The sequence below is a fragment of the Oncorhynchus tshawytscha genome, linkage group LG33 (assembly GCF_018296145.1).
Source record: "Oncorhynchus tshawytscha isolate Ot180627B linkage group LG33, Otsh_v2.0, whole genome shotgun sequence".
NCBI lineage: Eukaryota > Metazoa > Chordata > Actinopteri > Salmoniformes > Salmonidae > Oncorhynchus > Oncorhynchus tshawytscha.
Window position 1 is genome coordinate 21315012 of NC_056461.1, and position 25841 is coordinate 21340852.

The 25841-nt window shown below is 43.8% G+C and overlaps 1 protein-coding gene and 1 pseudogene across 1 annotated transcript; both read left to right on the top strand.

The window, feature by feature from the left end:
• Nucleotides 1-1277: 1277 nt before the first annotated feature.
• Nucleotides 1278-3066, top strand: LOC112230567 (MAM domain-containing protein 2-like). The gene is made up of 5 exons (XM_024396846.1): nucleotides 1278-1419; nucleotides 1696-1954; nucleotides 2397-2491; nucleotides 2610-2765; nucleotides 2885-3066. Exons 2-5 carry the CDS (start codon nucleotides 1944-1946, stop codon nucleotides 2947-2949), a joined length of 327 nt encoding a protein of 108 aa, XP_024252614.1. The 5' UTR covers nucleotides 1278-1419; nucleotides 1696-1943; the 3' UTR covers nucleotides 2950-3066.
• A 5946-nt stretch (nucleotides 3067-9012) lies between these two features.
• LOC112230516 lies at nucleotides 9013-25093 on the top strand (annotated as a pseudogene).
• The last annotated feature ends 748 nt before the right edge of the window (nucleotides 25094-25841 follow it).

Consider the following 25841-nt stretch of genomic DNA (forward strand, 5'->3'; position numbering starts at 1 on the left):
TTGTTATTGGTGATCAGGCACTGTTGCTGTTATGTCGTCAGAAAACTTGATGGAGTCATGCATAACCACGCAGTCATGGCTGAACAGAGAGGAGCGGGCTGAGCACGCATCCCTGGTGGGCCCCTTGTTGAGGATCAGCGTGGCGGAGGTGTTATTGCCTACCTCCACAGCCTGGGGCGACCCGTAAGGATGTCTAGGACCCAGTTGCTGGGTGTTAAAACCCGAGCTGTAGTCGAATAACAGTATTCTCACTTAGGTATTCCTCTTGCCTAAGTGGGATAGGGCGGTGTGCAGAGCAGTGACTATTAGGGTGGTGTTCAAATTGTAGTGGGTTGAGGGTGTCTGGTAAAGTGGAGGTGATATGGTCCTTGATAATCCTCTCAAAGCACTTCATGATGACAGAAGTGAGTACTATATTGTGATATTCATTTAGTTCAGTTACCTTTGCTTGCTTGGGTACAAGAACAATGGTAGACATCTTAAAGAAAGTGGGGACGACAAACTGGGATATGGATAGATTGAATATGTCCATAAACACTCCAGCCAGCTAGTCTGCACATGTTCTGAGGATGTGGCTAGGGATGCCATCCAGGCCAGCAGCCTTGCGAGGGTTAACACTCTTGAAAGTCACGTCGGCCACACAGATCTAGAGATCACAGTCCTCGTGAGCAGAGTGGGCCCTCGTCGGCGGCTCTGTGTTATTCTCCTCAAAGGGGGTGAAGAAGGCGTTCGGCTTATCTGGGAGTGAGGTGTTGATGTAAGTGGTGTGGCTGGTTTCCCCTTTATAATCCAATTGTCTGAAGTCCCTGCCACATGCGTCACATGTCCGAGCTGTTGAATTGCGACTCCACTTTGTCAACTCTTTGATTACCTTATGGAGGTCATGGCTGGTCTGTTTGTATATGTCCATGTTCCTGGTCAATTTGCCATGGTTAAATGCAGTGTTTCACGCTTTCAGTTTTGTGCGAATGCTGCCATCTATCCACGGTTTTTGGTTTGGATATGTTCTGATCATCACTGTAGGAACAACATCCTCTAAGCACTTCCTGATGAACCCAGTGACAGAGTAAGTGTAATCGTCAATGTTATTTCCAGTGGCGACCCAGAACATATCCCAGTCCACCTGATCACACAGTAGATTCAGAGTGTCCCTTTCCTCTTCTCCTACCTCTCATTACTTTTACAGATTAGTTGAAAGGTAAGAGAGGAGAAAAGCATGCTATTAAAGAGTATTGGGATGCAGCCTCCTAATGTCTCCCATGTGTGCCGCAGAGCCAACTTTTGATCCCTCCATCGCCAACTGTGACTTTGAGGGTGGTTTCTGCTGACACACCCAGGATCAAATGGAAGGATCCCCATGGAAGAGGGTGTCAGTCAAGCCCAACATCTACAGGATTGGGGACCACACAACAGGGGCAGGTAAGAGATGATACGATTTTGATCTCCAAGAGATGCTAGAGGCGTAATTAGTGAACGAGAGATGGCTTCTCTATCTTCTCCTGCTTACAATTTGCACTGCGTTACATTTGGCTTTGGTAAAAACCTGAAGTATTTCAAGTGTCAGAAAGACACTTAAACAACGGTGTATTTTGAGACTTAACCAATGTATGCGAAGTGGAAATAATCCACGGCAAACCAATTGACAGAAAACAATATTGCTCAAGACAATAATAACAGTTCTTTCTCTTCACACAGGATCCTTCCTTCTGGCCCACTCCCGGCTGAATCCACGCGCTGGCTATATTAGCCACCTGCTCGGGCCTCTTCTGCCCGGCAACATGAAGTACTGTCTGAGGTTCCACTACTCTCTCTGTGAATTCATCCAGACAGACCAGGCTCTCACCGTTTACATTCAGCATCAGAGCGGAATCACACAGGAGAGGATATGGACCCAGAACGACAAGGTGTCTGGATAGCGACAGAGGTCACCATCCAGAGTCCATATGTTGCCAATGTAAAATGACTTAACATGTATTCTTTTCCTTTTTAGTTAGTCAGTTATTTTCATTCCTCAGTCACAACAACTGTCCTGTGCATGCCTTGCCTATAGTGTTTCATAATGTTTGTGACGGAACCCCTTGTGTTTATTCGGCCTTACATTGTACCTTTGACATCGTTTTTTTTTATCGTCAGTCCTTTGGTTTGGCTCCAGCTTCATAAGGAGCAGCAGTTTCAAATGAAACAGGAATGCCGAAGTCCGTAGTCACGGATTCTCCTCGTTGGTTTTTCTTTTTAAACAGCTTTTGCCCTGTTAAAACATGGATCATACCATATCACAATATATTACATAGATGTAACTGTCTGGAAATGTATTATGCAGTTCCATTGTCCAGAAGCTATATCCTCTGAGAATGTCTGTGGTTGATGATGTCACCCACTCTGCCCCTGCTGTCCAGGTGGTGTTTGTCAGCACATGTACGAACTTCTGACTGTGGGTCAGTCGCTCTGGATGACATCAGTGTGAGCCTCGGGGATTGTGATCTTACAGCAGGTAACTTTACCTTCACTGATCCCTGATGCCCACAGGGCCTCTGGGAGATCTCCGGAAGTAGTGCCTCTGTGATAAACATAATTTAGCTCCTTGAGTCATTTTGGGTGTCCATCTACAGGTCTTCTCCTGTCTGTCCCTGGGCTCTGTAACTTTGAGACGGGTCACTGTGGGTACATTCAGGACAAAGAGGGTGATAAAGGTGACTGGGTACTGGTGAGAGGGCCTACCTCCACTTCTTACACCGGGCCGAGGGTGGATCACACCACAGGAGTCGGTGAGTATCCAACTCCCTCTAGCATTCACTGAAGGAGTGTAAATGTGACATCATTGTAGTCTGTTTCCATGTTATACCATGATAGTTAGAGTTTAACCCAGTGAAACTCTGTTTGTCAGGGTACTACATGCCAGGGGTTCTCTGTGCCTGTGTTTCTTCTACCACATGTATGGCTCGGGCATAGGTGAGCTCAGTGTCCATCTGAGCAAGAATGGAAAGGACAAATTGCTATGGAAACGCACTGGAGAGCAGAGCATCACCTGGTTGAGAGCCACTGTGGAATACCAAAGTGACCAACAGCATCAGGCAAGTGGTGAAAAACATCACTACCCATAATCCATCTCCTCCTCTGTACAATAACACCTGAGACGTAAGAGGAAACTAAACACCCCACTCGCTGTTTTATTCTGGGGGGGTTTTCTGGTTCAATGTAAGTCAATGAACTAAGTAACTGCTATTGCATTCATATCTATGAGAGATACACCCAGTTAAGTAAACCGGAACTTACCTTTTTTCCCCCAATGGTAATCGGCGTCAGTGAACTATACTGAACAAAAATATAAACACAGCATGTAAAGTGTTTGTCCCATGTTTCATGAGCTGAAATACATTATCCCAGAAATGTTCCATATGCACAAAAAGCTTATTTCTCTCCAATTTTGTGCACAAATGTGTTTACATCCCTGTTAGTGAGCATTTCTCCTTTATGTATGCCATTTAGCAGATGCTTTTTCATCCTTTTCCAAGATAATTCATCCACCTGACAGGTGTGGCATATCAAGCAGCTGATTACACAGGTGCACCATTTGAAGGTGACAATAAAGGCCACTCTAAAATGTGCAGTTTTATCACACAACACAATGCTACAGTTTTAAGGGAACATGCAATTGGCATTCTGATTGCAGGAATGTCCACCCAAGCTGTTGCCATTTAAATGTTGATTTCTCTACCATAAGCCGCCTCCAACGTCGTTTTAGAGAGTTTGGCAGTACGTCCAACTGGCCTCACAACCGTAGACCACATGTAACCACACCAGCCCAGGACCGCCACATCTGACTTCTTCACCTGTGGGATTGTCTGAGACCAACCACCCAGACAGCTGATGGCTCCCAAGTCAATCAATCAAATGTATTTATAAATCCCTTTTTACATGAGCAGATGTCGCAAAGTGCTATACAGAAACCCAGCCGAAAACCCCAAACAGCAAGCAGTACAGATGTAGAAGCACGGTGGCTAGGAAAAATGTCCTAGAAAGGCAGGAACCCAGGAAGAAACCTAGAGGAATCAGGCTCTTCTGGCTGTACCGGGTGGAGATTATAAGAGTACATGGCCATTTAAGGCCAGATTGCTCTATAAGACATTAAAACGTTCATAGATGTCAAATAATAATCACAGTGGTTGTAGAGGGTGCAACAGGTCAGCACCTCAGGAGTAAATGTCAGTTGGCTTTTCATAACCAAGCATTCAGCGGTCGAGACAGCAGGTGCGGTAGAGAGAGAATAGAGAGAAAACCGCAAGTCCGGGACAAAGTAGCACGTCCAGTGAACAGGTCAGGGTTCCATAGCCGCAGGCAGAACAGTTTCAACTGGAGCAGCAGCACGACCAGGTGGACTGGGGACAGTCAGGAGTGGGTGGGCCTATGTCCTCCCAGGCCCATCCATGCCCGGTCATGTGAAATCCATAGATTAGGGCATCATTTATTTATTTCAATTGACTGATTTCATTATATAAACTGTAACTCTGTAAAATATTTAAAATAATTGCATGTTACATTTATATTTTTGTTCAGTATATATTCATTTATTCACCATCTTTTCTTTGATAACACCATCTCCAAATTACAAAAAGATATTAAGGCAAGGGTTTGAAGAATTACACTCTCTACTACTGCACCCAGTCTTATTCACAATGTGCTCTGGCCAAATACTTTTTTACTGAGTCATCACTTGTTCTTTTTCTCCTATTGTTCTAGGTTGTATTTGAGGCCGTCAGGGGTTCCTCAATAAGAAGTGATATAGTCATTGACAGCATTGTGTTTGAAAGTGGACTGTGCCCAGGTATTGTATCTGTTGCCTGATAAGGGTCATACAACTTCTCCAAAAAGGTATTGTTTTCCTTTCATGTTGTCTTGCATAACCTTGTCCCCAGGCTCAGTTTGAGATCTGGTTGGGGACGAGATTGTCTTTCATGGAACTCATTACTCCAGTTGGTTATCTTTTTTGTCCACAGATATTGAAGTCAAAATGACCCATTTCCCTGGAAACGCAAATGACATTGAGTGAAGGAGCAGCAGAGGGGAATGGTGCAGAATATGATGCATGCATCAAAACTGAGTTGAAACTTGCACATGTGGACAAACATTTTCTGTTTTACTGATGGCACCAACTTGATTTGCACATATTTTATTTTTATTTCACCTTTATTTATTAACCAGGTAGGCTAGTTGAGAACAAGTTCTCATTTACAACTGCGACCTGGCCAAGATGAATAAGCAAAGCAGTGTGACACAAACAACAACACAGAGTTACACATGAAATAAACAAGCATGCAGTCAATAATACAATAGAAAAAAGTCTATATACAGAGTGTGCAAATGAAGTAGGATAAGGGAGGTAAGGCAATAAATAAGACATAGTAATTACAATATAGCAATTAAACACTGGAGTGATAGATGTGCAGAAGATGAGTGTGCAAGTAGAGCTACTGGGGTGCAAAGGAGCAAAATAAATCAAATAAATAACAGTATGGGGATGAGGTAGGTAGATAGATGGGCTGTTTACAGATAGGCTATGTACAGGTGCAGTGATCTGTAAACTGCTCTGACAGCTGGTGCTTAAAGCTAGTGAGGGAGATGTGAGTCTCCAGCTTCAGAGATTTTTGCAATTTGTTCCAGTCATGGGCAGCAGAGAACTGGAAGGAAAGACGACCAAACGAGGAATTGGAGGATCTGTAGGATAGTCAGTTTTACGAGGGTATGTTTGGCAGCATGAGTGAAGGAGGCTTTGTTGCGAAATAGGAAGCCGATTCTAGATTTAATTTTGGATTGGAGAAATGTGAGTCTGGAAGGAGAGTTTACAGTCTAACCAGACACCTAGGTATTTGTAGTTGTCCACATATACTAAGTCAGAGCCGTCCAGAGTAGTGATGCTGGATGGGTGGGCAGGTGTGGGCAGCGATCGGTTGAAGAGCATGCATTTAGTTTTACTTGCATTTAAGAGCAGTTGGAGGCCACGGAAGGAGAGTTGTATGGCATTGAAGCCCACAAGGAGGTTAGTTAACACAGTGTCCAAAGAAGGGCCAGAAGTATACAGAATGGTGTCGTCTGCGTAGAGGTGGATCAGAGAATCACCAGCAGCAAGAGGGACATCATTGATGTATACAGAGAAAAGAGTCGGCCCGAGAATTGAACCCTGTGGCACCCCCATAGAGACTGCCAAAGGTCCAGACAACAGGCCCTCCAATTTGACACACTGAACTCTGTCTGAGAAGTAGTTGGTGAACCAGGCGAGGCAGTCATTTGATAAACCAAGGCTGTTGAGTCTGCTGATAAGAATGTGGTGATTGACAGAGTCGAAAGCCTTGGCCAGGTCGATGAATACAGCTGCACAGTATTGTCTCTTATCGATGGCGGTTATGATATCATTTAGGACCTTGAGCGTTGCTGAGGAGCACCCATCACCAGCTCGGAAACCAGATTGCATAGCGGAGAAGGTACGGTGGGATTCAAAATGGTCAGTGATCTGTTTGTTAACTTGGCTTTCGAAGACCTTAGAAAGGCAGGGTAGGATAGATATAGGTCTGTAGCAGTTTGGGTCTAGAGTGTTTCCCCCTTTGAAGAGGGGGATTACCGCGTCAGCTTTCCAATCTTTGGGGATCTCAGACGATACGAAAGAGAGGTTGAACAGGCTAGTAATAGGGGTTGCAACAATTTTTGGCGGATAATTTTAGAAAGAGAGGGTCAAGATTGTCTAGCCCTGCTGATTTGTAGGGGTCCAGATTTTGCAGCTCTTTCAGAACATCAGCTATCTGGATTTGGGTGAAAGAGAAATGGAGGAAGTTTGGGCAAGTTGCTGTGGCGGGTGCAGGGCTGTTGACCATGGACTTTACAGTGTCCCAGAACTTTTGGGAATTTGAGCTTCAGGATGCAAATTTAATGTTTGAAAAAACTAGCCTTTGCTTTCCTAACTGCCTGTGTATATTGGTTCCTAACTTCCCTGAAAAGTTGCATAACGCGGGGGCTATTTGATGCTAATGCAGTATGCCACAGGATGTTTTTGTGCTGGTCAAGGGCAGTCTGATCTGGAGTGAACCAAGGGCTATATCTGTTCCTGGTTCTATATTTTTTGAATGGGGCATGCTTATTTAAGATGGTGATGAAAGCACTTTTAAAGAATAACCAGGCATCCTCTACTGTCAATGAGGTCAATATCCTTCCAGGATACCCGGGTCAGGTTGATTAGAAAGGCCTGCTATATAAAGACATAATGATGTCAAACACAAAATACAGCTTTGCCATGATGAGTAAAAGAGATAGCAATTTGATGCAGGATATCACTGTAAACGTTTTAACTATGTCACACCTTACTATACTTGCTCTTTGTATAGAAACTGGTAATAGTCATAGTCAACATTTCCCCAGCAATAGAGGATACTTTGTCTTAAGATGAATATGAATTGGATTAATGGTAAAAAAAATTTTTAAAGAGAAGCTTTTTCAACATGTGTCCTTGTCTTGTCTTCTATCAGAAATCACAAAGCATGCCTTTAACTTCAAAACGGAGAAGCTATCAAGAACTTTTCGGATGGAACCGACTTTTTCGTGAGAATACCGAATTTCGGGATGCCTCATTGTCTAACAAACACCGCTGTAACTCGGCCACCTTCTTCTGCTGATGCGGAAGGCCGACATAATGAATTAGTGTAATTACTGTAACAAACTGTTACTGCCCCACTTCGTGGACATGAGTTGCATGTGGTAACAGGAGCAGTAGAGAAAAGATGGCGGAACCGGATGATGAAGTGGATTATTGATCTAATGGCCGAATCGAGCAGAATTGGAATATCGTCCAAAAGAATGGAAAACAGATCACAGTAGAGTACAATGATGAGAATGTCACTAAGTATCTTGTAGGAGTGCGGTTTGTAAATGAGGAGCAGCTGATCAAACTACCCATCTTGAGGAATCCATTTGAGATATCCAAACTGGTGGAGAGAGTGCTGGGTAGAGTGAAGGCTGTGAGGATCACAAGAGACGGGCTGGTTTTGATTTTTTTGCGCTTCCAGAAGAAACGTGTATTTCGTCTTTCCCGATTTAATAAGTTTGAAGTGTTGTGTGTGTCTCTTAGGAACAGGGCACCCCTCAAGGGGGTTATATCTTGTGGGAAGTAGATGTTGAAGAGATGAAGCACCCTGCATCCCATTGCTGGCTTGCTTCTGAAGCTAAACAGGGTTGGTCCTAGTTGGTCCCTGAATGGGAGACCAGATGCTGTTGGAAGTGGTGTTGGAGGGCCAGTAGGAGGCACCCTTCCCTCTGGTCTACAAAAAATATCCCAATACCCCCAGGGCAGGGATTGGAGACATTGCCCTGTGTAGGGTGCTGTCTTTTGGATGGTATGTTAAATGTGTGTCCTGACTCTCTGTGGTCACTAAAGATCCCATGGCACTTATTGTAAGAGTAGGGGTGTTAACCCCGGTGTCCTGGCCATCGTGGTCACCTAATCATCCCCAGCTTACAATTGGCTCATTCATCCCTCCTCTCCCCTGTAACTATTCCCCATGTTGTTGCTGTAAATGAGAATGTGTTCTCAGTCAACTTACCTAGTTAAATAAAAAATACAAATAAACTCTTCTTGGAGTGATTGATGCACATCAGATTAATTGTGTGAAGAAAAAGTGTTTTTTGATATGGAGTCTCTCCCTACTCAAGTGCATTTAGGGTATATTAACTACAAAGTTAGATAATTTATCCCAAGACCAATACAGTGTGATCATTGTAAAGATTTTGGTCATGTTTCAAGTGTTTGCAGAAGGAAGAAGCCGAGAGGTCCAAGTTGTGGAAAATATCATATTATGTGTTATAAAAGTGATAAATGTGACATGTTGCAATTGTGGTGGGAACCATGAAGCTTTCGATTGCCCCACAAGGGTGAAAGAGAATGAGGTGGCCAAAGTCAGGGCTATCCAGAGCATATCATATGCAGCAGCTGTTAAAAGGGTTGAGGGTTGGAATGGTGCACATGAAGAGTCCATGGTGGTGGATATGCCTTCACTGCAGGCTGCAGGGGTTGCCTTTCACCAGCAGGATCCTGCCATTTCAAAGGTTAAGAAGGTGGAATTTGTGGCCTTTATAGCTATGGTGATAAATAGCACTGCCAAGGTGGAAAGCAAGTCCAGGAAGATAGAAATCATTGTGGAAGAGGAGGAGCGGCTCCTGGGGCTGAAAAACTTCTCGGTGAAGGAGTAACATGGAATATTATCACAAGCCGTACCACCCTCTTTAGGTCCTAGAGCCTGAGAAGGGAGATATGGAGTATTGAAAGAAGAGAGAAGTAGGAATTTTGTTTTGTAAATGTACTATTTTTATTTGGGTGAAGTAATTTAGTTTCCCTATCACGTATGGATTTATTTATTTTGTTTACCTTGTTTTGGTTTCAACTTGTCCAGTTGGTGGCGGCAATACACATTTTTGTGGTGTAAGTCCGCCATAAAACCCACAGAAGAAGAATGTGTTGCATGTTGTTTTGTTGATGAACTACACGAGATCCACCTTGTCCAATCATCAATCAAAACCTTTCACACTGGGCGCTCGAATCGCAGTGACAGACTGCTAGGGCGTCTTATAATTTTCAAGAACAACATGGCTTCTGTGGGCGAAAGGAGTAAGTAACGTAACGAACACACAAACATCAAATAATGAAGTTAGCTCGTCCTCTGGTACTGAAACTGACCCACGTCCCGTTGGAGATGGTAAAATGGCTGGTTTTGTCGAAAACTTCCTGTGAGTCAACTCCCCCTTGAAATGCTCACAAACAAACAAGCTAGGTAACCACAATGACGTGATGGCGATTTACCTAACGTTAGCTACGTCTCTTGTGTGCTAGCATACGTTATCCTTGTGAAATGTTTGAAGTAAGCTAATCTAGCTAGTTATGTAACTTAGCTAGCTGTGAGAGATGTTGCTGTTTTGTAGAGACTCACCTACTTGGCATGAACAACCGAGTCAAAGATTATGGTAATTCTATGTATGACCAAGTCTTGTAGCTAACTAAATGTGCTAGCAAGCGTCAAAGTTGCTGAATGTGCTTGTGTCCGACATAGGTTGTTGTATTGTAGCCGAGGCTACCTAACGTTAACTAACTGAATATGCTAACTATTAGATAAAGTTGCTGCACTTAAGTTAAGCTGACACAATTCACTCCTTCACACAGAACCTACGACCACTCCATAGTTCACCCTGGACCAAACCCGAACATGATTGTGGGAGCCAATGGAACTGGGAAGTCCAGTATTGTCTGGGTCTAGCAGGAAAGACTATCAATCTGGGCAGAGGGGACAAGGTAGTTGGCTATTTATTAACAAGTGTAACATTACTGACGTTAGCTAGCTACAACAGGGATATGTTGTCAACTTTAATTTAACTTCAAGAGCTTCAAACTTTCCGTAGCATTATTTTTGGATTGTTGCATGTATGGCACTCTATATTGTACTTCATTTCTGTTTGTTTGAGGTTTTGTATTTGATTGTACAGAATTGAATTGATAACTTGTAGTATTCTGACTAGGTTGGGCTGTATGGGCTGTACGTGAAGCGTGAGTGCAACAAAGGATCGGTTGAGATTAAATTACAAGTCTGTTATTGATTAAATCAGAAATGCCATCACACTGATTCCCATATGTCTCCAATAGTGGGTATAATACCATGGATGGAACCCCACCTGTGTTTTCAGGTACAAGGCCGGGGGGAACCTGGTGATCAACAGAGAGATGCACGTGGAGAATAACCAGTCAGTGTGGCTGCTGAATGGGAGACACTCCAGCCAGAAGGCTGTGGAGGAGGTGAAGGCTCTACAGATCCAAGTAAGCAACCTCTGCCAGTTCCTGCCACAGGTGAGTGTAAACTTCGAGATAACACTTTTTAAAAAAAATTTTTTTTTTTTTTTTTTTTTACTTGAATGCTAACGTCCTACTCCTTCGAAATTTTCTGACCACCCTTTGCCTCCTGCCTTGCCTCCGTGACTTTGCAGGAGAAGGTGGGTGAGTTTGCCAAGATGACCAAGATTGAGCTGCTAGAGGCCACAGAGAAGTCAGTGGGGCCTCCAGAGATGTACGAGTTCCACTGCAAGCTCAAGATCTTCCGCACCAAAGAGAGGGAACTGGAGGTGAGCACAGTTTTAACTCTAGCTCTATAGATGAACGGGGACTCATTGCTTCTTCTTTTATAAAGATGTTTTTGCTGCGGTGTTGACCGCTCAGGGGAGAGCAAGTTCAATGGTATGCTGGTATTGTTTTTTGGTAGAATGTGTGCAAGGAAGAAGGCCAGCGCCCTGGAGAAATTCAAGCAGAGGAAGGAACAGAACAAGCATGGTGTGGAGCGCTACTATGAGAAGAGGAGGCACCTGGACATGATTAAGATGCTGCATAAGAAGAAACCCTGGGTGGTGAGTTTCAATAGCAAGATCATCTGACACACGTATTTATTATGCACACCAACGTAAACCGTTTACTCCAGACACTACAACGTGATGTAAACTGTTTCTGTTGCAAAACATTTTGCTATGTTGTGCACTAATGAATACAACCCTGTAGTCATTCATAGCTTGCAATAAGACACTGGACATGGGTAGATTATCCTCCATGTAAAAACAAATTGCATGTGTGTGTTTGTGTTTATATGAATGTTATGTGAATATGTTCATCTTTGTCAACCCTTTCTGTCCTCTCCAGGAATATGAGACTGCCTGTAATGAGCTGGAGGGGGTGAAGAAGGAGAGGGAGGATGCCAACAAGCAGCTAAAAACCGTGAGGGAGTCCCAGGCCCCCATGCTGAAGAAGATCCAGCACATCGACAGCCAGCTGAGGCCCATCGAGAACCAAATGAAAGACAAGGTCAGACAGGCTCCCTGGGCTGTATAGCTGGGCTGGATGGGGATGTCCATTTATTCCACTTAGTTCCAGGGTCGATTAATTTTGAAACGGGGCCCTGGGTAGAAGCATGGGTTATATTTACTTGGTGTAAACAGAAACGGGACCACCTGGACAGTAAGCACAGAGAGGTCTGGCGCTGTTTTCTTTATTTCTGCCTTATTTTTATACTCTCTTGATACCAATGAGAACGTATGACATAAAAATACATGTACAAATGCTTGATCCTCCCTTATCCCTCTAGATTGAGGACATCAAGCAGGCATTCAGCCTGATGCAGACTGAGGAGGCGGACCGGCATTAGCGAATCAGCAATACCCGATGGATGATTGACGACCTGCGGGCAGAGGTGGCTAACCTGGGCGACCGATCGGACGTGACGCCGCGGCTCGGCGTGGGGAACGCCGAGTTGAAGCACATCCATGAGGAGAAGGCCGACCTACGCAGGGAGAATGACAACCTGAACAGAGAGTGTAAACGTAGGAGAGGCACAGGCTCTGAGGAGTTTTGGCACAGTGCCTTACTGCACCATTTTAACCATGATGAAGTGTTACACATACCATTTGACTTGGTGCTAAACATCCTGTAGTGTTGAAGAACAGGCTGAGAAGTCTGGATGACATGATGAAGATCAAGGAGGAGAAGCTGAGAGGGCGCTCCAAGGACACCTACGCTGCTCTCAAGTGGCTGGAGGCAGAACAAACTCTTCAGTGGCAACGTCTATGAACCAATGATGCTAGTGGTGAGAGCATACTATTTTCCTGACTATGTCCTAATACTTTGAAGTATCATTGTCGTTGTTGAGCACCCCTCATACTTTTGTTTGTTTGCTGTAGCACAGAGGTCTATTTTCAATTAAGACTACTTGGTTCGAAGAACAGTATGTATGACTATGTAAAAAGAATTTGAAAGCCCGTAGTAGCATTTTGTTGAATTCTGTTCTATCAGATCAGTGTCCGCAGCCCGAAAAATGCCAAGTACGTGGAGAACCACATTCCTTTCAATGACCTGCGGGCCTTCACCTTCCAGAAGAGAGAGGACATGGAGAAGTTCATGACAGAGGTGAGAAGGGTCAGCAATAGATTCTGAAAGAAATTCAACTGCCAATACAAGCAAATCAAAATGCTCTGTCTACAATGATATAAGGCAAGGTTTGTACGTTTATGAAAATCCTGTACGTTCATGAACATTTTTAAATGGTGTTTCCCAGGCCTGGAAAAGTTTTGGAAAATGATACAATTCTAAAAGGTTTGGAAAAGTAACAAACTATTAAATTTCTATGAATGTAATTTATTTAGGCACAGTTTTTAAATATGTTTATTTTTATTTAATTGATAACACGTCAGTGTCATTCCAATCCTGGCTGACATGTCTGTGGTTGCGTGCGTCACTCGTAGGGGTTCGAGACAAGTGGGCTGTTGCGCAAGGAGAAGCGGGACAGTCAGACATTGTAGCAGCAGATAGGCCTAGCCTGTAAAATATTATAGAGAACAGACTAATAACTAGGTAGCCAATTCAAAACTGTTAACTGTTTAGCTGTTATTAGCGTGTATTAAGGTTTTCGTCATATCCCAGAACTTTTCACTGACAATCACAAAAAAGGCCATATGAAGTTGATTAACTTTTTTGAACAATTCGTATGATTAATTGAAATGATTATTTTTGACAAAACGAACAATTCACTTTGCCATTAGTTGGGATTCGGTTCTATTGTGGTGAATCTAATCATGTGAATAAAAATTATAATTTGCGAATAGTAATTTTAGGAAAAAATATTTGATGTAGCTTTTTGAATTATGTGGATACTTCCAGTTTGTTTGGGCATCCAATGTATGGGACATTGCAACTCAATAGATGCTAGTTAGCCTGCAAAGTAAACACAACTAAGGTAGCTAAGATATATAAATATGACTAAAATCGAAAAGGTATATTTTCTGGAGAAAATGTGTGGGTTTGCTTCAGCTGAATAAAAATATTTGTAACCTACAATAGCCATTTGATCTTTGATATATCGAGTGAGCTAATTATTTCAAAAGGCATAAAGTATTTGGTTATAATGTTGCAATGTTCTACATCAAGGGTGGTCAACCATCCTCCAGGAGAGCTACTGGGTGTGCAGGGCTTTTATTCTAGTCCCCCTCTAACAAACAAAATTTTTAGAAATGAGCTGCTCAACCGGACCTTGATAGACTGGCTCTGTGTTTGAGCAGAGCTTGATCAAAAGCCTTGACACCCAGTAGCTCACTGAGGGTTGACCACGTGTTTATGTAGTTACCTAACAGGTGTTCTGCATTGTGGGGGCTTAAGTGCCTTGCACAACGACAGGTGATGGTACATGGGATCAGAGAGCGTCCTCCCAGAGTCGATACCACATTACGCTTGCTTTGTTATACATACATATGTTTATACATATACAATTGTTGGTCATGGAAATTTGGTTAAGTCAAAAGTTTACTGACCATGTGACCCACCTGCCCAGGCCCTAGTTATAGGCTCTAGTTAAAGGAACTATATACAGTGGGAAAAGTTATAATGGCTTTGGCCTTGGCCTCAGGTACGTGACGGCCAGAACCTGAGGGTGAATTCAGTCTTTGCTCCTGAGGAGTCCTGTGCCACACCCCCCCTTCCCGACCCATTGAGTCCCTGAAGTGAGTGGTCCTCTCATACTGTCCCAATATGGATTGTAAATGTATCAAGCCTATACCTAACCTCAACCGTAATCCTAACCCTTCCATTTGTATGTGTAAGATCATTTAATAATAATTTAATTGCTATATTGTAATTACTTCGCCACCATGGCCTATTTATTTCCTTAATTTACCTCATTTGCACTCGCTGTATATAGACTTTTTGTTTTCTTTTGTTCAACTGTATTATTGACTTGTGTTTTGTTTATTCCATGTGTAACTCTGTATTGTATGTGTCGAATTGCTACGCTTTATCTTGGCCAGGTCGCAGTTGCAAATGAGAACTCAACTAGCCTACCTGGTTAAATAAAGGTGAATTTAAAAAATAATAATAAAGATGCATTTTTTATTTTTCCTGTCTGTAGGCGTTTCGGGTTCTTTGCGTACCTCTTCGACGCTCCAGAAGAGGTTATGAGCTACCTCTGCAACCAGTACAAAGTGCACAATGTTCCCGTGGGAACGGACCAAACCAAAGCCATGATCAAGACGGTACGTTCCATACCCCAGAGTGGCTGGGAGGATGGAGAGTTATTTTGAATTTCAACAATTGTCACTTTCATATTTTATTTGATTTCTGAACTGACTGGAATATAAGATGCTCCAAACTAGGAGTGTGACTGTTAAATTGGGATAAGAAAATCCCTAACAAAATATATTTTTTAGGCTATAAAGGCCTGGGGAAAGTTGTGTAATGTAAGTAAAACCAGAGAGGAAGAGGTGAACTTTAGGCTACTACAAAGCATGCGAGCTAAGACATTGTGAGACGCAGATTACCAAGATGTACAGTGGAGCAAAAAAGTATTTAGTCAAATCAAATCAAATTTTATTTGTCACATACACATGGTTAGCAGATGTTAATGCGAGTGTAGCGAAATGCTTATGCTTCTAGTTCCGACAATGCAGTAATAACCAACAAGTAATCTAACTAACAATTCTAAAACTACTGTCTTATACACACAAGTGTAAGGGGATAAAGAATATGTACATAAAGATATATGAATGAGTGATGGTACAGAGCGGCATAGGCAAGATACAGTAGATGGTATCGAGTACAGTATATACATATATACATATGAGATGAGTATGTAAACAAAGTGGCATAGTTAAAGTTGCTAGTGATACATGTATTACATAAAGATGCAGTAGATGAGAGTACAGTATATACGTATACATATGAGATGAATAATGTAGGGTATGTAAACATTATATTAGGTAGCATTGTTTAAAGTGGCTAGTGATATATTTTACATCATTTCCCATCAATTCCCATTATTAAAGTGCCCGGAGTTGAGTCAGTGTGTTGGCAGCAGCCACTCAATGTTAGTGGTGGCTGTTTAACAGTCTGATGGCCTTGAGATAGAAGCTGTTTTTCAGTCTCTCGGTCCCAGCTTTGATGCACCTGTACTGACCTCGCCTTCTGGATGATAGCGGGGTGAACAGGCAGTGGCTCGGGTGGTTGTTGTCCTTGATGATCTTTATGGCCTTCATGTAACATCGGGTGGTGTAGGTGTCCTGGAGGGCAGGTAGTTTGCCCCCGGTGATGCGTTGTGCAGACCTCACTACCCTCTGGAGAGCCTTACGGTTGTGGGCGGAGCAGTTGCCGTACCAGGCGGTGATACAGCCCGCCAGGATGCTCTCGATTGTGCATCTGTAGAAGTTTGAGTGCTTTTGGTGACAAGCCAAATTTCTTCAGCCTCCTGAGGTTGAAGAGATGCTGCTGCGCCTTCTTCACGATGCTGTCTGTGTGGGTGGACCAATTCAGTTTGTCTGTGATGTGTATGCCGAGGAACTTAACTTGCTACCCTCTCCACTACTGTTCCATCGATGTGGATGGATTCCCTCTGCTGTTTCCTGAAGTCCACAATCATCTCCTTAGTTTTGTTGACATTGAGTGTGAGGTTATTTTCCTGACACCTACAGGGAGGGCCCTCACCTCCTCCCTGTAGGCAGTCTCGTCATTGTTGGTAATCAAGCCTACCACTGTTGTGTCGTCCACAAACTTGATGATTGAGTTGGAGGTGTGCGTGGCCACGCAGTTGTGGGTGAACAGGGAGTACAGGAGAGGGCTCAGAACGCACCCTTGTGGGGCCCCAGTGTTGAGGATCCGCGGGGTGGAGATGTTGTTGCCTACCCTCACCACCTGGGGGTGGCCTGTCAGGAAGTCCAGTACCTAGTTGCACAGGGCGGGGTCGAGACCCAGGGTCTCGAGCTTGATGACGAGCTTGGAGGGTACTATGGTATTAAATGCCGAGCTGTAGTCGATGAACAGCATTCTCACATAGGTATTCCTCTTGTCCAGATTGGTTAGGGCAGTGTGCAGTGTGGTTGAGATTGCATCGTCTGTGGACCTATTTGGGTGGTAAGCAATTTGGAGTGGGTCTAGGATGTCAGGTAGGGTGGAGGTGATATGGTCCTTGACTAGTCTCTCAAAGCACTTCATGATGACGGAAGTGAGTGCTACGGGGCGGTAGTCGTTTAGCTCAGTTACCTTAGCTTTCTTGGGAACAGGAACAATGGTGGCCCTCTTGAAGCATGTGGGAACAGCAGACTGGGATAGGGATTGATTGAATATGTCCGTAAACACACCAGCCAGCTGGTCTGCGCATGCTCTGAGGGCGCGGCTGGGGATGCCGTCTGGGCCTGCAGTCTTGCGAGGGTTAACACATTTAAATGTTTTACTCACCTCGGCTGCAGTGAAGGAGAGGCCGCATGTTTTGGTTACAGGCCGTGTCAGTGGCACTGTATTGTCCTCAAAGCGGGCAAAAAAGTTATTTAGTCTGCCTGGGAGCAAGACATCCTGGTCCGTGACGGGGCTGGTTTTCTTTTTGTAATCCGTGATTGACTGTAGACCCTGCCACATACCTCTTGTGTCTGAGCCGTTGAATTGAGATTCTACTTTGTCTCTATACTGACGCTTAGCTTGTTTGATTGCCTTGCGGAGGGAATAGCTACACTGTTTGTATTCGGTCATGTTTCCTGTCACTTTGCCCTGATTAAAAGCAGTGGTTCGCGCTTTCAGTTTCACGCGAATGCTGCCATCAATCCACGGTTTCTGGTTTGGGAATGTTTTAATCGTTGCTATGGGAACGACATCGTCAACGCACGTTCTAATGAACTCGCACACCGAATCAGCGTATTCGTCAATGTTGTTGTCTGACGCAATACGAAACATATCCCAGTCCACGTGATGGAAGCAGTCTTGGAGTGTGGAATCAGATTGGTCGGACCAGCGTTGAACAGACCTCAGCGTGGGAGCTTCTTGTTTTAGTTTCTGTCTGTAGGCAGGGATCAACAAAATGGAGTCGTGGTCAGCTTTTCCGAAAGGAGGGCGGGGCAGGGCCTTATATGCGTCGCGGAAGTTAGAGTAACAATGATCCAAGGTTTTTTCAGCCCTAGTTGCGCAATCGATATGCTGATACAATTTAGGGAGTCTTGTTTTGAGATTAGCCTTGTTAAAATCCCCAGCTACAAAGAATGCAGCCTCAGGATGTATGGATTCCAGTTTGCAAAGAGTCAAATAAAGTTTGTTCAGAGCCATCGATGTGTCTGCTTGGGGGGAATATATACGGCTGTGATTATAATCGAAGAGAATTCCCTTGGTAGATAATGCGGTTGACATTTGATTGTGAGGAATTCTAAATCAGGTGAACAGAAGGACTTGAGTTCCTGTATGTCTTTGTGACCACACCACGTCTCGTTAGCCATAAGGCATACGCCCCCGCCCCTCTTCTTACCAGAAAGATGTTTGTTTCTGTCAGCGCGATGCGTGGAGAAACCAGCTGGCTGCACCGACTCCGATAGCGTCTCTCCAGTGAGCCATGTTTCCGTGAAGCAAAGAACGTTAGTCTATGATGTCCCTCTGGAATGCTACCCTTGCTCGGATTTCATCAACCTTGTTGTGAAGAGACTGGACATTGGCGAGAAGAATGCTAGGGAGTGGTGCACGATGTGCCCGTCTCCGGAGTCTGACCAGAAGACCGCTACGTTTCCCTCTTTTACGAAGTCGTTTTTTTGGGTCGCCGCCTGGGATCCATTCCGTTGTCCTCTGTGACAGGCAGAACACAGGATCCGCTTCGCGAAAGTCATATTCTTGGTCGTACTGATGGTGAGTTGACGCTGCTCTTATATTCAGTAGTTCTTCTCGACTGTATGTAATGAAACCTAAGATGACCTGGGGTACTAATGTAAGAAATGACACGTAAAAAAACAAAACTGCTTAGTTTCCTAGGAACGCGAAGCGGCCATCTCTGCCGGCGCCGGAATAACAGTCAGCCACCAATTGTGCAAGTTCTCCCACTTAAAAAGATGAGAGGCCTGTAATTTATCATAGGTACACTTCAACTATGACAGACAAAATGAGAGAAATAAATCCAGAAAATCACATTGTAGGATTTTTTAATGAATTTATTTGCAAATTATGGTGGAAAATAAGTATTTGGTCAATAACAAAAGTTTATCTCAGTACTTTGTTATATACCCTTTGTTCGCAATGACAGAGCTATGAAAGAGCTGGATCACAAGATTCAAAATGAATTACTGAAGGAAGGAGTGACGCGGTCATTCAACCCTCCCTCTGGAGCCCACCATGGGGGGGTATGGGAGAGGTTGATCCGACTGGTGAAAAAGATCCTCTATTCAGTCCATAAAGAGCAAGTACTGGATGAAGAGGCTTTGCAGACAGCCTTGTGTGAAGTTGAGGCGATTATGAACGACAGACCAATCACTACTGTAACAAATGACCCTAATGACCTAGAACTGACTCCGAACCATCTGCTTCATCTGAAAGCTAAGCCAGTCCTGCCACCAGGACTATTCCAGAGAAGCGACCTATACTCACGAAGGAGATGGAAGCAAGTACAATATATCACTGACCTCTTCTGGAAGAGATGGATCAGGGAGTATCTTCCACTTATGCAGGAGCGGAACAAGTGGAACAAAACCAAGAGAAACTTCAGTCCTGGTGACCTTGTGGTCATCGTTGATGACACCGCCCCAAGGAACTCTTGGCTAATGGGGCGTGTGGTGGAGGCTTTGCCAGGGGCCAAAGGTCTTGTTCGGAGCATCATGGTTAAGACTAAGACCAATATTTTACAGAGACCTATCAATAAACTCTGTCTGCTCCTTGAGGCGACGGAGTGAAACACACACACACACACACACACAGTGCTCCATCTTAGAATCATGTGCACCTCTGATTCGTTGATGTCGTACTCTTACATTCTTTGATGTCATAGTCATACATTTTTGGAAGTTGAACACCTTTACACTTCAACTCAGTCTGCGATCTATGGACTATTTTCCTATATGGCACCTTGTATATTTGTATATAGCTATGAACTGTAATAGTGCTCTGGTATAGAATGTTTTGTGTATTGGCTCTATGTTTGAATATTAAGTCATTGTTGGGCATTAAGTGCAGTCAACAATTAGGGGCCGGTATGTTAGAGCCGATTTGGACATATTTGTATAAAAGACTGAACATACGGAGCTCCATGTATATTTGTGTAAATATATTCATGTATATGATGAAATATTAGGTACGTACCTTTATGATTTATATTTACCTGATTGAGATATATTCATTTGTTGTTAGTGTAACTCAGTTTTTGGCCTCCCCTCTTGCCTATTCATTGTATTGTGGTAAGTGTGTGAGGATAAAGGCAGGAAGTTGGGCCTTCGGGAGAGGGAGTCCTTGCTAGATGCGGGAGCGGTATAGTTTTTTGACCATACAGACATACAGACAGGTCATAATATGTATTTTCCATATCAAGTATTCTATGCTTTAAGTTGATTGGAGAATCATTTATTTGTTAGATATAAGAAGAATAAACATTTTTGTTGCACCATATCCCTGGATGTCATTGAATGTTTGGCCGTTTGGAAACATTGAGTGTGGACTGTATGCGTACCAAACAACCCCGCTTCAGGCTTGGGCAGTGGCTATGGTAAAGACGAAAGGAAGCCCCTACACATTTTCTGTAAGTCTTCAAGGTTTTCACACACTGTTGCTGGTATTTTGGCCCATTCCATGCAGATCTCTAGAGCAGTGATGTTTTGGGGCTGTTGCTGGGCAACAAGGACTTTCAACTCCCTCCAAATATTTTCTATGGGGTTGAGATCTGGAGACTGGCTAGGCCACTCCGGGACCTTGAAATGCTTCTTACGAAGCCACTCCTTCGTTGCTTGTTTGAGATCAATGTCATGCTGAAAGAACCAGCCACGTTTCATCTTCAATGCCCTTGCTGATGGAAGGAGGTTTTCACCCTAACCCTACATGGCCCCATTAATTATTTCCTTTACACGTATCAGTCGTCCTGGTCCCTTTGCAGAAAAACAGCCCCAAAGCATGATGTTTCCACCCCCATACTTCACAGTAGGTATGGTGTTCTTTGGATGCAACTCAGCATTCTTTGTCCTCCAAACACGACGTCTGGAAATGCAGGATTTGAGTCCCTGGCGGCGTAGTGTGTTACTGATGGTGGGCTTTGTTACTTTGGTCCCAGCTCTCTGCAGGTCATTCACTAGGTACCCCCGTGTGGTTCTGGGATTTTTGCTCACCGTTCTTGTGATCATTTTGACCCCACGGGGTGAGATCTTGCGTGGTGCCCCAGATCGAGGGAGATTATCAGTGGTCTTGTATGTCTTCCATTTCCTAATAATTGCTCCCACTGTTGATTTCTTCAAACCAAGCTGCTTACCTATTGCAGATTCAGTCTTCCCAGCCTGGTGCAGGTCTACAATTTTGTATCTGGTGTCCTTTGACAGCTCTTTGGTCTTGGCCATAGTGGAGTTTGGAGTGTGACTGTTTGAGGTTGTGGACAGGTGTCTTTTATACTGATAACATGTACAAATAGGTGCAATTAATACAGGTAACGAGTGGAGGACAGAGGAGCCTCTTAAAGAAGTTACAGGTCTGTGAGAGCCAGAAATCTTGCTTGTTTGTAGGTGACCAAATACTTATTTTCCACCATAATTTACAAATATATTAATTAAAAATCCTACAATGTGATTTTCTGGGGTTTTTTTTCCTTCTCATTTTGTCTGCCATAGTTGAAGTGTACCTATGATGAAAATTACAGGCCTCATCTTTTTATAAGTGGGAGAACTTGCACAAATGCTGGCTGACTAAATACTTTTTTGCCCCACTGTATGCTCATGGTTCTCCCTGCTCCATTCTTTCTCCCTCGTGTTGGCCTGCCTGCTTTTTCTCTTCACTAATGATGCAAGTGTGTGTGTTCATTCTTTGGTCTGTTGCGTGTAGAATATCCTAGCCTTTTCATGACACCGATGTTGCCGGGATACAGAGGTATCTTCAGGCCAGTCTAACAAGCATAGGACAGCCTACTCTTCGTTACTGAGTGGGTGGGGGTGCTTTTGTCTCATATGACATTACATTAGGCTACTGGCATGTTTGTCTGTTAGGATAGGCTTTTTAAATATCGGCACGGAACCTCTAGACATATGAACCGGCATTTTACTTGTCTGTAAAGGAATGCCACGAAGCGGGACTAACATTCATCACTAGGCGACCAGAACTGTCAATCAAATAATCTCAAACTGCCTCCATGCAGACATTTTAAATACTGTGACATACAAAGACATTTAGTAGAAAAAAACACATCTAGCTACCCTACCATTAAAAAACACAGCAGCACATCAATCCCCAATGTTTGTTGTCAGGGAAACAATACAGAACATTCTATGCCGGAGCAAAATTCTGAGAAGTTAGACGCTTCTGATTTTTGAATGCAGCTTTTTTCATGTATTTTTGTCTGAAAAGTTATCAATTGTTGCTATTGACACGTTACTGTAGCTACATCCTATGTCTGGTAGATATAATATAGCCCTAGCAGTCATGCATGCATAATAGGGAAATTATTCTGCAATGTTAATTGACGTGGAATTGTATGATTTTTTTTGGGGGGGGGGTTTTTGGTTATCGTTTTAACGGAAAACCGATTTAATAAAATAAAATGTTGGTCAGTTTGTCACATCCTTACTTTCACCTCAATCATTTGACCATATATGTTTGTCAGGTGATTGAGGAGCCTTATCTGAAGGTGCTCTACACGGCTGAGGAGAAGTACTCCCTGAAGAAGTCCTTCTACTCAGGCAAGACCAGTACCAGTAACTCTGCTGTGTGGCCCTCCCAGTACTTCACCATGGCCGAGGACAAACGCCATCTGGAGGAGCAGATCAGTGTGAGGCCAGGAAAAATATGAATTTGAAATAACACATGCTGTAAACTGTCCATTAGCAGTCCGTATACTTTTGTCATTTCGCATAGGAAAGGAACTTTCTTAAGATTGACTTGACACCTGCCATAGTAATACATTTATATCATAGACACACTGATGCTAGTTGGCATAGATAACTTGCAGTAATGTAGTAATAACCAGATGCTTAGCATAGCATTACACCTTGAAAGTGAAGTGTAACCTTTGGCCATGCCCAGGCAGCTGAGAAGAGCATGCAGGCCATCGATGCACAGATGATAGCCATGCAGGAACGTGCTGCCAAACAGGATCGAGCTGCGGGCCCAGAAGAAGGCGCTCTCTGAGCTGAAGGGCAAAAAGAGACAGCTGGAACAGAAGATCAGCACCAAGCAGGACAGGTGGGTGGCAGACACACAGTGTAAACGTTTAGACAATCAGCTTCGTATTTGTTCTCACATACCATTTACTCTTCTGTGTGTAGTCTTTGGCAGATGGCGCAGGGGGCTGAGGAAGAGACTAAGGCCCAGATCTCTGCAGTCAACTCCCAGAAGGTGTCCATTGTGGCTGAGTTCATGGCCCACATGAAGGTACTGTCACTGGTTAATACTGAAGGCTCTATATACACAGATTCTATGTTACATGAGATTTGTATACTAAAACCCTTTATTTTTATTCAACTCTCTCCTTCTCTTTTCCCTTCTCCAGCTGAGGGCTAGGTTGAGTATGGAGAAGGTGTACATGGCTCTAGAGACCGTGGGCATGACAGCAGAGAAGACCAAGCTGGAGACTGACTGCAAGGAGGGCTCGGCTGAGCTCAGGGTCCTAGAGGTCACACACGCACGCACACACACTAAACTATTACACAACACAATATTTAATGTATGATTTGCTGAGTGCTAACCGTGTGTGTTTCCTCTTCTCCCCCTCGCAGCAAGCGTGTGCCATGCTGGAGCAGCGTACGGCCTGTCTATTGGAGAAATGTAAGGGCATGCTGAGGAGGGCCAGGGAGATCTGTAACATGGATCCTGGGAAGAGTGTTGTACCCCCAGACCTACACACGGTCAGTACAGTAACCTTGGCACAACTCAAAACGGAGTCGTCCGTTCATTCTACCAGGTTAAATTCATTCCTCTATTCATTCATTTGTGTATTTCTTCATGTGTGTTGTGTAGGCCTTCAGTCAGATGCCCAACACTCTGGATGAGATGGATGCCATGTTGAATGAGGAGAGGTCCAGGGCAGAGTGCTTCACTGGCCTCCGTGAAAATGTAAGTTGGAAGGCTCCTCAAAGCATGCAGTGTGCTCGCGCGTCAGGCATACCACACACCCCCGCAGGGGGGGTAAAACCGCAAAAATGTTCTCAGCCTCAGGGCAAAATGTGTAGAATAGCAGGAAATTAGCTTTAAAACAGCAACATTTTCCCTCAGCCTCATGGAAAATGTGTAAAATATCATGAGATTAGCTATAAAACTGCACTTTTTCCTCTTTGCCCCATGGCAATGTGTGGAATTGTAGGAAGTATTTTTTTTGCAGTATGCCCCACTGGTGTGTGTGTCTGAGATCATAGATTCTACCTCACTATTTACCCCCCTTCCCCAGATGGTGGATGAGTACAACAGAAGAGAGCAGGAGATCAAGAACCTAGAGAAAGAGCTGGATGACAAGAGCAATGCCCTTGCACCTACAGACAGAACATATCAGAGGTACTTCAGTGTTTGGATTGGTCAGATTTACTAGGCTTTTGCACCTGTGCAAGATTGACCTGTTTTTTTGTTGTTGTGAGGATTACAAAAACAAAGCTTAAATGTGAAATTGCCTTTAAATAGATCCATACCTGATTTGAACCTGTGTTATCTTTTTCCTTCATATGTTTTGTTATTTCAATGCGTCATAAAAAAGCAGTTGCAAAATTGGTCTCTGAAAATACACAATCTAGAAAATCTGTGTGTGCTAGTATACTTGCCTCAAAGTGCATGTTCAAGTGTGTTGTCTTAGAGAGTAATGTTTCCTTCCTGAGGCCTTCGCCCTCTCTGTTGACATGCTAAGGAGTGCTGGCTGAACCCTCTTAAGCAACTGGTAGAGCAGATTACCAGTTAATGCTCTCTGCCATCTCGTGCCCTAATTTAGGGTTTGACAGAAAAAAAGTATGCACAGTTTATTTTGGCATTGCTCCCCTTACACATTTGCTCAACTTATTTGTTTGTTTTTATATACTCTCGTCAAATTAATTCAATATTTTGTATATACTGTTCGAAACACTGTTCAAATAAATGTTTTCTTTCAGATTTGTAGGACTAAGAAAAGTTCATTGTCAATTGTTTAGATGCAAGTGGGGAAGGGGATACCTAGTCAGTTGCACAACGATGCATTAAACCGAAAAGTGTATAACACACTTAACACGACCCCTAAATCAGAGTGGTGCGGGGGGCTGCCTTAATTGACGTCATCGGCGCTCGGGGAGCAGCTGTTGCCTCGCTCAAGGACAGAACAGCGTATTTTTCCACCTTGCTGGCTTGGGGATTTGAACAAGCAATCTTTCGGTTATTGTCCCAAAGCTGTAACTGCTAAACTATCTGCCTCACAAGCGCTGTTCATTTTTGGGTCAAACAAATGAATAATGGAATATTTTTATATTTCAGTGACATCTAGCAATTCAGCGTGGCAAAAGACACATTTTATGAATTATTTTTAATACATGTTAGTATGTTAGCTAATGGTTTTTGCTGAGTGCTTAGGACATCAGACACTGAAATCACCAAGCTTTTCCCTGGGGGGTGTCATGTGAGTGTTCACAATAGTTTTATTTTTGGGGGGCTGTGGGATTATTTTAAGATGCTCTTTGAAGAGGTAGGGTTTCAGATGTTTTCCCGGAGGTGGGCAGGGACTGCTGTCCTAGCTTCAGGGGCAAGCTAGTTCCATCATTGGGGTGCCAGGATAAGAAGTGATAGAGCTGAGCGGGAGCTGCCATCCTGTAGGTGTGGGAGGGCCAAGAGATCAGAGGTGGGAGAACTGCGTGCTCGGGTTTGGGTGTAA

Coding starts and splice junctions, on each gene's coding strand:
- LOC112230567 (XM_024396846.1), top strand. Junction 2,492..2,609: donor GGATTGTGATCTTACAGCAG/GTAACTTTACCT, acceptor GTCCATCTACAG/GTCTTCTCCTGTCTGTCCCT. Junction 2,766..2,884: donor GGATCACACCACAGGAGTCG/GTGAGTATCCAA, acceptor TCTGTTTGTCAG/GGTACTACATGCCAGGGGTT.